General features: G+C 40.1%; 1 protein-coding gene across 1 annotated transcript in view; it reads right to left on the bottom strand.

Annotated features, from left to right (window-relative positions):
* The window catches only part of ASNS (asparagine synthetase (glutamine-hydrolyzing)), a 17645-nt gene extending 6204 nt beyond the window's left edge, over positions 1 to 11441 (bottom strand). Inside the window, exons 1-8 of the mRNA XM_009330491.1 lie at positions 11159 to 11441; positions 8691 to 8928; positions 7019 to 7204; positions 6611 to 6712; positions 4173 to 4300; positions 3264 to 3390; positions 1749 to 1855; positions 1306 to 1406 (exon numbers count right to left, since the gene is read on the bottom strand). Of these exons, the coding sequence (XP_009328766.1) occupies positions 1306 to 1406; positions 1749 to 1855; positions 3264 to 3390; positions 4173 to 4300; positions 6611 to 6712; positions 7019 to 7204; positions 8691 to 8928; positions 11159 to 11407 (1238 nt within the window). The 5' untranslated portion in view covers positions 11408 to 11441. The remainder of the gene's footprint in view (positions 1 to 1305; positions 1407 to 1748; positions 1856 to 3263; positions 3391 to 4172; positions 4301 to 6610; positions 6713 to 7018; positions 7205 to 8690; positions 8929 to 11158) is intronic.
* Positions 11442 to 12110: the final 669 nt, after the last annotated feature.

The raw sequence follows: 12110 nt of genomic DNA, 5'->3' as shown, positions 1-12110 counted from the left end.
AAAGGGACCTGAGGGTGCTGGTCGACAGCAGGCTCAGTATGAGTCAGCAGTGTGCCCTGGCAGCCAAGAAGGCAAACTGCATCCTGGGGTGCGTCAAACACAGTATAATCAGCCGGCCAAAAGAGGTGATTATCCCACTGTATTCAGCGTTGGTGCAGCCTCACCTTGAGTACTGCGTGCAGTTCTGGGCCCACAATTTAAGAAGGATGTTCAGGTCCTTGAATGCATCCAGAAGAGGGCAACAAAGCTGGTGAAAGGGCTGGAAGGCATGTCCTATAAGGAGCGGCTAAGGACTTCAGGCTTGTCTGGTTTGGAGAAAAGAAGGCTGAGGGGCAACCTCATTGCTCTCTACAGCTTCCTGAGGAGGGGAACTGGAGAGGGAGGTGCTGATCTCTTCTCCCTGGTATCCAGTGATAGGATGCGTGGGAATGGTTCAAAGCTGCGCCAGGGGAGGTTTAGACTGGACATTAGGAAGCATTTATTTACCGAGAGGGTGGTTGAACACTGGAACAGGCTTCCTTGAGAGGTGGTCGATGCCCAAGTGTGTCACTGTTCAAGAGGCATTTGGACAACGCCCTTAATAACATGCTTTAACGTGGTCAGCCCTGAAGTGGTCAGGCAGTTGGACTAAATGATCATTGTAAGTCCCTTCCAACTGAAATAGTCTAGTCTAGTCTATTCTGATACAAGCCAGGATGCTGTTGGCTTTTTTGGGCACCTAGGCACACTGCCGGCTCATGTTCAGCCGGCTGTCGACCAACACCCCCAGGTCCTTTTCTGACAGGCAGCTTTCCAGCCACTTCCCAGCCTGTAGTGTTGCACGGGGTTGTTGTGACCCAAGTGCAGGACCCGGCACTTGGCCTTGTTGAACCTCATGCAATTGGCCTCGGCCCATCGATCCAGCCTGTCCAGATCCCTCTATAGAGCCTTCGTACCCTCAAGCAGATCAACACTCCCGCCCAACTCAGTGTCGTCTGCAAACTTACTGAGGGTGCATTCGATCCCCTCATCCAGATCATTGATAAAGATATTGAACAGAACTGGGCCCAGTACTGAGCCCTGGGGAACACCATCTGAACATCTTTTAAATCACACAAGTCCTCAGCATCCAAGAGACTACGTTTTACCCGTGTGCTGCAGTAGTTCTGTCCGCACGAAGTACATCAAACAGGTAGAGCTCCTTCAGAAGCCTCTCGCTCTCTTCTGCAGCTTCTTCGGGAGACGGCGATACTGAGCCCTGGGGAACACCATCTGAACATCTTTTAAATCACACAAGTCCTCAGCATCCAAGAGACTACGTTTTACCCGTGTGCTGCAGTAGTTCTGTCCGCACGAAGTACATCAAACAGGTAGAGCTCCTTCAGAAGCCTCTCGCTCTCTTCTGCAGCTTCTTCGGGAGACGGCGCCTGTAACCAGACATATGCATGTAGCACACAGACATAATACAGCTGCACTGAGGGAACCATTACTTGCTGTCTGGTGTTTGAGTTGTAATGATCACAGAGTGACCTCAGAACTAGCAAAGACCACATACAAGAAATAACAGACTCAGGAATTCTGAAGTTAAAAAAAGTTTTTCAAGTAATTAAATTGAATCCCTTGGATTTTATGCCACCTCAGGAGAAATTCTAAGCAAATATACAGCTATGACAATTCTCAAACTTCACACCTTGAAATCTCGGCAGAGATTTTCTGTTGAAGGGGAGAACAAGCAGCTCAAGGGCTTTCTGTATAGCGAATATATTTACCTTATGGAAATATATATATCCTTGTGTCAGCTCATCTGATCCTTCTCCTGAAAAAATGACCACACTGTCTGTTTTCTTCCGTATATATTTGGAGACAAGATACATACCTTAAAAAAAAAAAGTATAAAGTTTTTAAAATACAGCTACATGTATGATGCTATATACAGCTAGTAGAGTTTTAAATTTAGCATTATAGAAGTTTCTCTCCTACACTACTGTCTTCTGTAGCAAACAACTGCAATACACTAAAATAACATCTCATTGTTATTCAAAGCCATCAACAGCCACACAAACTAAGTGCTGCCAATACATCTAAACCGTGTACTTATAGTTAGCCCTCAAAATATCAGAAATACATGTGTGTCTGTGATCCTGGGAATGTTGGAGGATTCCCATGGGAACACATAATAGGAGTTGCTCTGACTCAGTTCGAAATTGAGCACGTAATTCCAGCACAGTCCTGAACAAACCTTCTAGCTTTGGAGAACAAAACTACCAGCAAAACTACTAAGCAAAAGTTGCTGCTTAACTCTCTGCCGTTGTGGGTTGAACTGGATTAAGCCCTTTTTTCAATTTTTTTTTAAAGAATTATTTATTAATCAGAACTATGCCTTCCCCCCATTGTGTCTTTCCAAACAACATGTTTTTATAACAAAAGTATTAGAGATCTAATGAAAAGGATCTAGTTCATTATTTCTCATATTAAGCCACAATCACGAAGAAAAGTGACAGATGAAAAGCTGACTTTATTTTTTAAAGAAACACTTCCAATATTTCACAAACACTTTCAATACTTCGCATTGCAAAGTCCTATCTTCATGTACCAAATTCCACTCAGGGACCTGGGTTTTCAAAACTGTGTTGCCTATTTGGCTTATTAACTTTTTTACAATGTTTTAAGCTGACACAAGATTAACTGGGTAAAATGTCATAGCTGGCATTACACAGAAGGTCACATTAGATTAGGGTTTTTCATTCTTATCAGGTTGGCCACCCTTTGTAAGAAGCTGCTGGTGACTTCCTTCATTTCTCAGAATCATACATTATAAGAAGTCTACCTGGCTTGAATGCACATGTTACTAGAGGGTGACAAGAAATACTTCACTTTAGTATTAAAATTATGCAAGGAATAGGGTAATCATAATTGTTTTGCTATCATAACATTCAGTACCTCACATAACCTGGTAAATTTTCCCCCTTCCTCCAAGGCTCATGCTTATCAGAGCAGAAAACCTAGACCTGTAGATCTAACATTTCTTCTTCATGTAATTTTCGTTTTTCATCCCAAAGCTTCAGGAACAGCTCTTGACAATTGTTTTGTTCAGTCAGTCACTTTGAAACTAATATCTGTTTTTGCCTCAGTGTGGTATCACAGACAAGACTGGGGAGCAGAACTTGGGAATCCCAGTTCCCAGGTTCTGTGACAGCTAAAGGATCTAGCAGATAACTACATGATTTTGCATAAAATTTTATTTGGGTGATATAAAGCAAAGATTGCTACTAAAAAAATCTTACCAATTGAAGCTCTTACTGTTGTTATATCATAGGTTTCCAAGGAGAAGATAACCTCCTCTATTGCCTGAATTCCCTCTTCGGAATTAAATATTACTTCATGATGTTCACTGCCTATATGTGCTGCCACCTGTTTGTAAAAGGTCACAATAACACATTACTTTTCAATTACAACATTTTTTAAACATACATTGTGTTTAAAACACACACGCTGAGTGAAAACACCAGCTCCCTTCTGCCACAGTGAGAATTACATGACATTAGGCCAAGGAAAGATAATAGTGTAGCAGCCCCTCTGACTTGCAGTGGTACATTCACCAGAGGGAACATAGTCTCCCTAATTACAGTACTCAATCACGATTACAACAGACCATCCAGCTGCTTGCCCAAAGCATAACAGAATCTGTAGAGGCTCTAAATACTCCGGATATTTGCCCTGAAGAGAAAAAGCAGCTCAAAAGCCATGACAGCCTGGATACCTAAAAGGTACCCCAGATGCCAAACAGTTTGTACAAGGCTCTTAATTCAGTAAACTGACGATTAACTTACAATATTTAACATATATACAAATGCCACAGCATAGGAACCATAGCATGGAGATTTACCCTAAAACCCAGAGACAGAATTGAGACAATTCCAAAGTACCGTCCTTTTGGTAACAATGCAATGGGGGTCTGTCAGGAACGTCTTCCAAATGCAAGAGAAAACAGGTAAGGCTCAGTTATCTCTTTTGTAAGATTTAACTAAACAGCAAATGTTGTACTAAATGATCTACTGCAAACTGATTTACATCATAGCAATACATGAATATTCAGTATTACTATTAATACCATACCATGAAGTTAGCACTATTAATATACACTGTTTAGCATTCAGCAGCTCAGAACAAACTGAAAGCAACGCTTACTATACCTTCCTGGCAGCCAGTAAGTCGGGGCTGTTTTCCATTCCGATTGCAAAGGTTTGTAATGGATAATTGATGTTGATTTCTTTCATCAGTTTCAGAAGAACAGCTGCAACCAAGCTGGAATCTAAGCCCCCTGCCAACAAAACAAATTATTTGATTAGGTGTTTGACTGGTTTTTTGTTTCCTCTTAAGGACACTGAGTCTAGATAGCGGAATCTCATGAGTGGACTTCATTTGTAAGCCATGTGAATTAAAGGTACTTCTCGTACAAGTGCCCATTTACCTCTGCTTAACAAGAGAATCAGGCAACTTTAGTGGAACATCTTCAGTAACAGTTGTTAGTGCTTTTGGTCTCAGCAGCATCAGTGGAAATCCTTCTTTAAGATACACAGGAAGTGTTCTGAAAACATTGTACCACTACAGATCATGCCCCTTCTCACCTCTGCTGTAATGGGATTTATTCTCCATTTCAAAACTACTCTCTATCCTCTTCTTACCTACACATTTGATACTCTACTGACAGAATTATGTAAAATTTTTTTTGCTGTTTGTATAAAAAAGAATTAAGTAAAAGAACAGAATGTTTAGTGTTAGGATTCCACTCTTCCCCAATCATTTTTCAAAAGTGTGTTTCACACATTTTGAGTGGAATTAATTTTTTAACCATCCCTTCAAAGTGAAAAGGTTCACTAGTGACACTCTTTTTTTTTTTTTGACTCCTCTTCTTTCTCAGAGGAGGACAGTGGAAGGATTTGAACAGTTTGGAAAACAAACAAAACATAAAACCAAGAGATGCACAACGTGCCTAGATGTACCCTAAGGCTCCACCTTCTTATTCTCATGAGCTAGTTCTGTTAATCCTTGACTTGCTGCTCCCCTTTGAAGTACTGAGCAAAACACAGCACCTGTTCTCCCACACCTGCCTGCATTTCTGACAAGCATGAGGCAAAATCCTCTTCTCTTTGTTTCCTATAGTCTGCATGTAGTTTTTCAGCTGAGTGCGTTAGCATCCATTCCCACCTTGATCCCCTTTGTGGGCATGCTACCTTGTAAAAAAAAAACTCCTGTAGAAATTACATGCAGAGTCTGAGAAAAGGAGAGCACAGAAATCAAACTGAGTGCTTAGGATGCGGAAATCAGGGAAATCAAAACCTGAGTTTCCATTGTGAAGTTGCAGAACTCCCTCCGTGATTGGAAACAAAAGCAATTCTCCAACCGTGATGCTCCAAGCATACTCAAAATTGTGAAGGACTGAGATACTCTGGTATTATACCAGCACGGGCACTTAGTTTTGCTACTAATACATTCTGCATGTGCATCTGAGGAGCTACTGACTACCTTCTAATTTGATATCCGAAATTTGTGTTTTGAACAGGCTTTTTACTGAGGCTGGGATCTTCCAAGTCTGCATATCTCCCTGTTTCATTTACCTCCCTCCTACTTTTTATGATGCCACAGTAAGGAAATGGTCCAACAGTATCTCCTAGTCAGTTCTCTCTCATTCAAATGCACATTTAATAGGGTTCATGATAAATGACTGTAATTACTGATATTCAAAGCCAACCATATCCTGGGCTGCATCAAAAGAAGCGTGACCAGCAAGTCGAGGGAGGTGATTCTGCCCCTCTGCTCTGGCGAGACCCCACCTGGAGTACTGCGTCCAGCTCTGGAGCCCTCAGCACAAAAAGACACGGACCTGTTGGAGCGGGTCCAGAGGAGGGTCACAAAAATGATCAGGGGGATGGAACACCTCTCCTATGAAGAAAGGCTGAGAGAGTTGGGGTTGTTCAGCCTAGAAGAGAAGGCTTCGGGGAGATCTTACTGTGGCCTTTCAATACTTAAAGGGGGCTTATAAGAAAGATGGGGGCAGACTTTTTAGCAAGGCCTGTTGCGATAGTACAAGGGGTAATGGTTTTAAACTAAAAGAGGATAGATTTAGACTAGATATAAGGCAGATTTTTTTTTTTTTTGTTTTACAATGAGGATGGTGAGACGCTGGCACAGGTCGCCCAGAGAGGTGGTAGATGCCTCATCCCTGGAAGCGTTCAAGGTCAGGCTGGATGGGGCTCACTCAGCGCACAGTGAATGTAGTAATTACATTTTCTTTTTGAACACCAACCTAAGCATAAATCTTTTATGTTTAAGAACATATTGGGTGATTATTCAATAAGAGTATTGTTTTTCTTTCTTAGTCAAAAATGGTCAGTGTCTCAACAAGCCAACATCCCATCCCAGAGTAAACTTTAAAAGCATAAGACTTTCAAGATACTTGTAAACTGGAAAACTTTATCACAAACTAACAAGTCCTCTGTAACTAAAAAGCAAATGAGATTCAGATCACTTCAGGTATATCGCAGCAGAACAGCCAGCATACTTTCCTCTAACTGTTAGATTATGGGTGAAAGAGAGAGAAGACACAAGAATTGTGATTCTTGCTACTTACCTGACAAAAGACAACCAATCCTTCTGTGAGCCATCAAACGTTTTCTAACAGCATTTTCAAACAGAATACGGATGTTGCTTTTCACTGTTTCAAGATCAAAGCCTGTCCAGAAAAGAGGGAAAAAAAAAAAAAATCCAAGAAGTGTTACTTAGACTTTGCTGGATTATGCGATTAGGAAAACAAAGATATTTGTCTGAATTTCCTTTGATAATGAGGGCATGCAAGTTCAAACATCTTTGTACGTGACTGCCTACAAAAACAATTCTCAATTTCCTACATTATAAAGGTTCTGCCAGTTTTTTTTTTAAATGGCACTTTTTAAAACCAATCAATACAAATTTTATACTCAAAGATTGTAATTTTTTCACTTTTTAATCAGAGTAAGTAGCAAATGCTTTGCTGTACTACCTGAAGGCAGAGTTTCCACTGTATCACACGCAGCATGGAGTGGTTCATCTTTATAGCTATGAAATTTTACTAATTCCACTGATGCAACCTTGCCAGAGGGCTTTAAATCCAACACTTCATAATGACCCGGGAGAAACGGTTCCACTTTAGGACATAAGGATGTTGAATGCTTTAAGTTGATAAGTCCTACAGATAAAATGGGGAAAAAAAAGTCAGAGTTTTTAACCTAGGATGGTTACATTAAACCTCACTCAACAGCCTCTGTACTAAAACTATATCCAAATATTTTCTCCAGATCCTAAATTTGATATTAAAAAAATATCATTTTGAGTCTGAGTCTGCCCTGGCTGGAGCATGATTCCGCTTCTGGAGGGTTGCCCACATAGATCTGAGCCATCTCAAGCTGAGGCAGAGAGCAGAGAAAGGAAGTCAGCAAGTTTTACTAACTGGTAAGTAGCAATTTATTCCTGTGAGCATTAAGAAGAGCACTTTTCTAACTGACTGCATGATGTCCAGGTCAAGGTGTAACATGCTTATGAGAATTCAAATGACAGTTAATAACTGATTTTGTGTTTAAAATTAAGTGTACTCAAGCTAACAAGGAGTTTGTAATAAAACTACATCACTGAAGTGATTGCTTAATTGACATTGATTTAGTGATTTCATAATTCATCAGTTCCAGACTGATCTACACCACTGCTAATGAACGCCAAGAATCAGACTTGTAGCCAAACCTCATTTCCATTCCTTTTGTGAAGGAGGATGTTTTGCACCTGCTGGTCACCTGGATGCCCCTTGAGGAACTCCACAAAAGAGATACTGAATTGCTGTTAGAGAGGAACCGGTAATTCACTTTGCTGGTTATAGGACACAGTCCCTAAAATGTTCACTTCCCTTTTTCCTTCCCAAGAAGCAGAGATGGTACAGCTCTTAGTACTACTACTTAGTACTACTATTAGAGGAGTCAACCTACATTGGAGTCTGATAATAAAATTGATATACAGTAAATGGGAGAGACTCAAGTAATCGTGAAAGTCAATTTTAGCCAAAGTGAATTTTGGGCGAAAAACTCCCTTTTGGCACCATTTGGATTTGTTTATGCAAGTGTCAAAACCAGACATAATTACTTAAAAAAAAAAAAAAAGTAGTGCACGTGTAATCTCAAAGGAAAAAAATCGTCATTAAATAAAATAAGTGTCACCAGAAAATCACCCAATGCTGCAGGAAATTTCAGCAAGGTTTTAAAATTCTTGGCTTTTACAAATTAGCAGTTCTCGTGGCATTATTTCCCAGTTCACCATAGAACACCAGGAACAAATTCTAATATACTTTATCATAGCATAAATCTAGCCTAACTCTATAGACTACATTTAACTTTGGAGTAACATAAAATATCTTGGGCTCAATACGGCTATGATTCCAGAACACAAAGAATTATAAAATTAAATAAGCAAGTTATTTTAGAGATATTAAGGACAATCAAACATCTTAGAGGTTTACTGTCTGTGGTTTTTGTTTTAATGATGTGTAGTTCTTATACTACTAAATATAGTTCATTTATTACTGAACTTACAGTTCACTTCCTCTTCACACTTAGAAGAAAAGCCTGGCAAAGAAGTTTGTCTCCGACAATACCTAAGATTATTTAGGCACTAAACACAACTGATTTTACCTTTTGCCTCAGAACAGACACCCAAAAATCCATCATCAGTCAGCACCTTAAATAGTGGTCTGACTCCATAGGTATCTCTCGCCAGAAACACTTTTCTGTTTGCAGTGTCCAGAAGGATGAAAGCAAATACACCATCTAGCATGGATGCTGTTTGTTCTATTCCTCCTCTGTTGTAAAGATGAAGGATAACCTCTCCATCCACTAATGTTTGATATTCAAATCCAAACTGCTTCTGCAACTAAGAAAAAATATAAAGAAATACATGAATAAGCATTTGAAACATTGACTGCTTATTAACTGAAAAAACAACACCATTCATGTAATTGTTTAATAAGAAAACTAAGGTTTTTTTTGTAAAATCACAGCTCAAAAGTTATAGGAACATTTCCGCCAAAGAAGGAAATTATACTTCTGTATTCAAAATATTATCCAGGATCATCTCTCAGACAATGTAGATTGACTCTGCAGTCTTAAGCAATTCACATTATGGCAAGTTTTCAGCGATACATTTCTATATGAGGATATCAAACTACAAACCCAGGACCCTGGGCTTCAGAAGCACTAGCCTCCCCATCTCCCACAGACAAATGGCAGAAGCAGGCAGACACTGCTTCTAAAAATCCCACTCAAAATAGGACCAGAAACAAAAACATTATTTTTTTTAGTCTTAAATCACTCGGTGCCACTTTCTTCTCAGATAATAAGGACATTTACATAAGCCCCCTGCCCTCCACCCCAAAAGACACAGACACCGGTAACATCTCTGCAAAGTACTTCAGAAATAAACTTTGGTTTACTTATGCAGTCACTGCAATTCCTCAGTGTTTTTTTTAAGCACACAGAATTTCCTTCTGCCTAATCTTCCTCCATTCCTCAAACTAACCTTTTCACTCTGCCTGTGCAGATGGAGTGGGGGAGGAAGAAATTAGCTGTCAGACTTAAGTCAGACCAAATATTCTTCATGTTCTTTTTCAATAAAACACTAAAAAGCCAAGAAATTCCACAAAACCAATGCTTTGGAATTTTAACTTAAATTCTTTGGTTTTAATTGTTATTTATGGGGCAAAGTCTTGGATCAATTTTGGTCAATATTAAAATAACTAAGTCATTGCCCTAAACAAAACGCCTGTTTCACCAAGGATCCTTTCCTTGGTAGGTTTCAGCCACAAGCCTGAAAGAAAAATCTCTTTAAAAAGAGGGTAATGTAGTGAGAACAACTAAACAAATGCCTGCTGATGGCAATGCAAGCTTTGCATAATTAAATCCCCTTAGGATTGTGTGTGTTGCACAATTGAGAGTAATTCTTACAGCTTTCAACAGCAGAAAAACCACAATGCAAAACACGGCAAATATTACAGACTGTTGATACAATGCATTTCACATGGACTGCAGGGCAAAGTGTATCTCACGTTTCAAACAGCCAGATACTTAAAAGACTGGGAAAAAAAAAAATATATCTCCTGCCCATTCAGTCAAATTCCCAATGACGTTACTGATGTTACTGACGTCACTGACAGCAGCCTGACTCTGACTTCAAAAATGTGATGTTAGAAGTACTAAGACATCTCAGATTATTCATATGTTTCTGATACTACCACGCTCAGTTTATGATTCATTTTAAGCACTCAGTTTCAGCATGATTCAGAAACAGTCACAATTGTAAGCTGCTTTATACGCCAAATTTGGATGATCTGAACCACTTCCCTTTACAAGTAACACAGGCGGCATTGGACATCTCAGCACAGGGACTGAGCACACAGATGATGTTCAGCAGCAGTATCACACCTATCAGGGACATTCAGACACTTCAGGAAGTAAGTACAGAGTTGCTGCCTGTTTTGTGCCCAAGAGACTTGCTTAGGTGGCTCTCAAAAACCCCACAAAGCATCTGCCTTAAGCTGCAGACACCTAAGGACTTTGGTGGCATACTGGAAACATCTCCCTAGTGCTTGTTGCTTTTACATAAATACATAAGCATGCATGCTATACATTAATATATTGTAAGTGACATATCCCATCTAGATTAACATGCAGAAATAAAAACGCAATACCCGACGGCTTGGAGAATGACCCCAAATAACTGAAGAGCAGGACAGTCCAAAAGCATTTGCATTACAAAGAGAGGAAAAGGGGAGGAAGAAGGTTTGGAATTCTCCTCCCCAGGAGATAACAAAGAATGCATCTTTATTTTAAACTGATCAAACCTGAAGACACGAATATTTATTGCCCATCTTGTCAACTAAAAAGTGATTTTTCAGTATTAAAGACTAAGTATGTTACTATCTAAGCCACCACAGATTCAGACCTCAAGAAAATTTACTTCCTTTGAAATACTAGTCATTTGATAACTTTTTAAAATTTTTCTGATATTCTAATCCCCCATGTTTTAAATATTTTCCCAATATCCACAAGTTTTGAAATTAAAAAAAAAAAAAAAGGAAATGCCATATGATCCATACAACACTCACCTGTTTGAAATTGTAGATTTCTCCATTGTAGCACAGCCACAGATATGGGAATTTCTTCACCCGGATAGGCTGCATGCCATATAACTGATCAACAACTGCGAGGCGGTGGAAACCAAAACAACAGTTGGTGAATCCATTGACGTTCTCAAAACGAAACGCATCAGGACCTCTGTGTGCTATCTTCATGGCACTTAGACACTGGACAGAAAGGCATTCATCGCTCCCAAACAGGGCCCAGATACCGCACATGGTGAGGCTGTTGATCTACCTGAAAGTGGAGAACCTGTTCAATAAAGACATGAACATTATAAGCAAGAGCTGACACCTAGAAAAGACAGATAACAAATGTAGACTATTAATCGCTTAACTGTCAAGAGGACCGATCAAGAGAACAACAGACTTTACTAACACAAGGTAGAATCTGGTTTGCCCAGAATATGATAAGCAACCTTTGGCCAGCAAGAAATTAGGCTTACGTTTACCTTTAGGTACACCAAGGTTGCCTGTGATTTTTTTTTATAGAGCACAAATAGAACAAATTGTTACTGGGCATCGGGTATGATCTGTTGAAGTAACATAATCTCAGCAGAAACGTTAACAGTCCTTTCAGTTTGCGGCCTTTCAGTATAAAAAGGGGGCTTATAAGAAAGTCAGAGGCTTTTTACCAAGACCTGTAGTGACAGGACAAGGGGCAACAGTTTTAAACTGAAAGAGGGCTTCCCCAGCACCGTGGGTGGCCCAGATGAGAAAGAAAGGTGTGGAGGGAGCAATGTTGGTGCCGTGCCGTGCTCCCCTTGGCATGCCTTTCCCAGCCGCAGTGTGCCTGGAGATCCAGGCCCTGTAGCTCTCTGAACCCTAACTAATGGTAGAGGTAGGCTGAGGCTGGGGACCTACAGGTCAAGCAATGGCGCTGGAAAAGGCATGCCAAGGGGAGCAGGGCACCCTTCTCCTC

Source organism: Pygoscelis adeliae, unplaced genomic scaffold (assembly GCF_000699105.1).
Source record: "Pygoscelis adeliae isolate BGI_AS28 unplaced genomic scaffold, ASM69910v1 Scaffold27, whole genome shotgun sequence".
Lineage (NCBI taxonomy): Eukaryota > Metazoa > Chordata > Aves > Sphenisciformes > Spheniscidae > Pygoscelis > Pygoscelis adeliae.
This window is presented reverse-complemented; position numbering and strand designations above follow the sequence as displayed.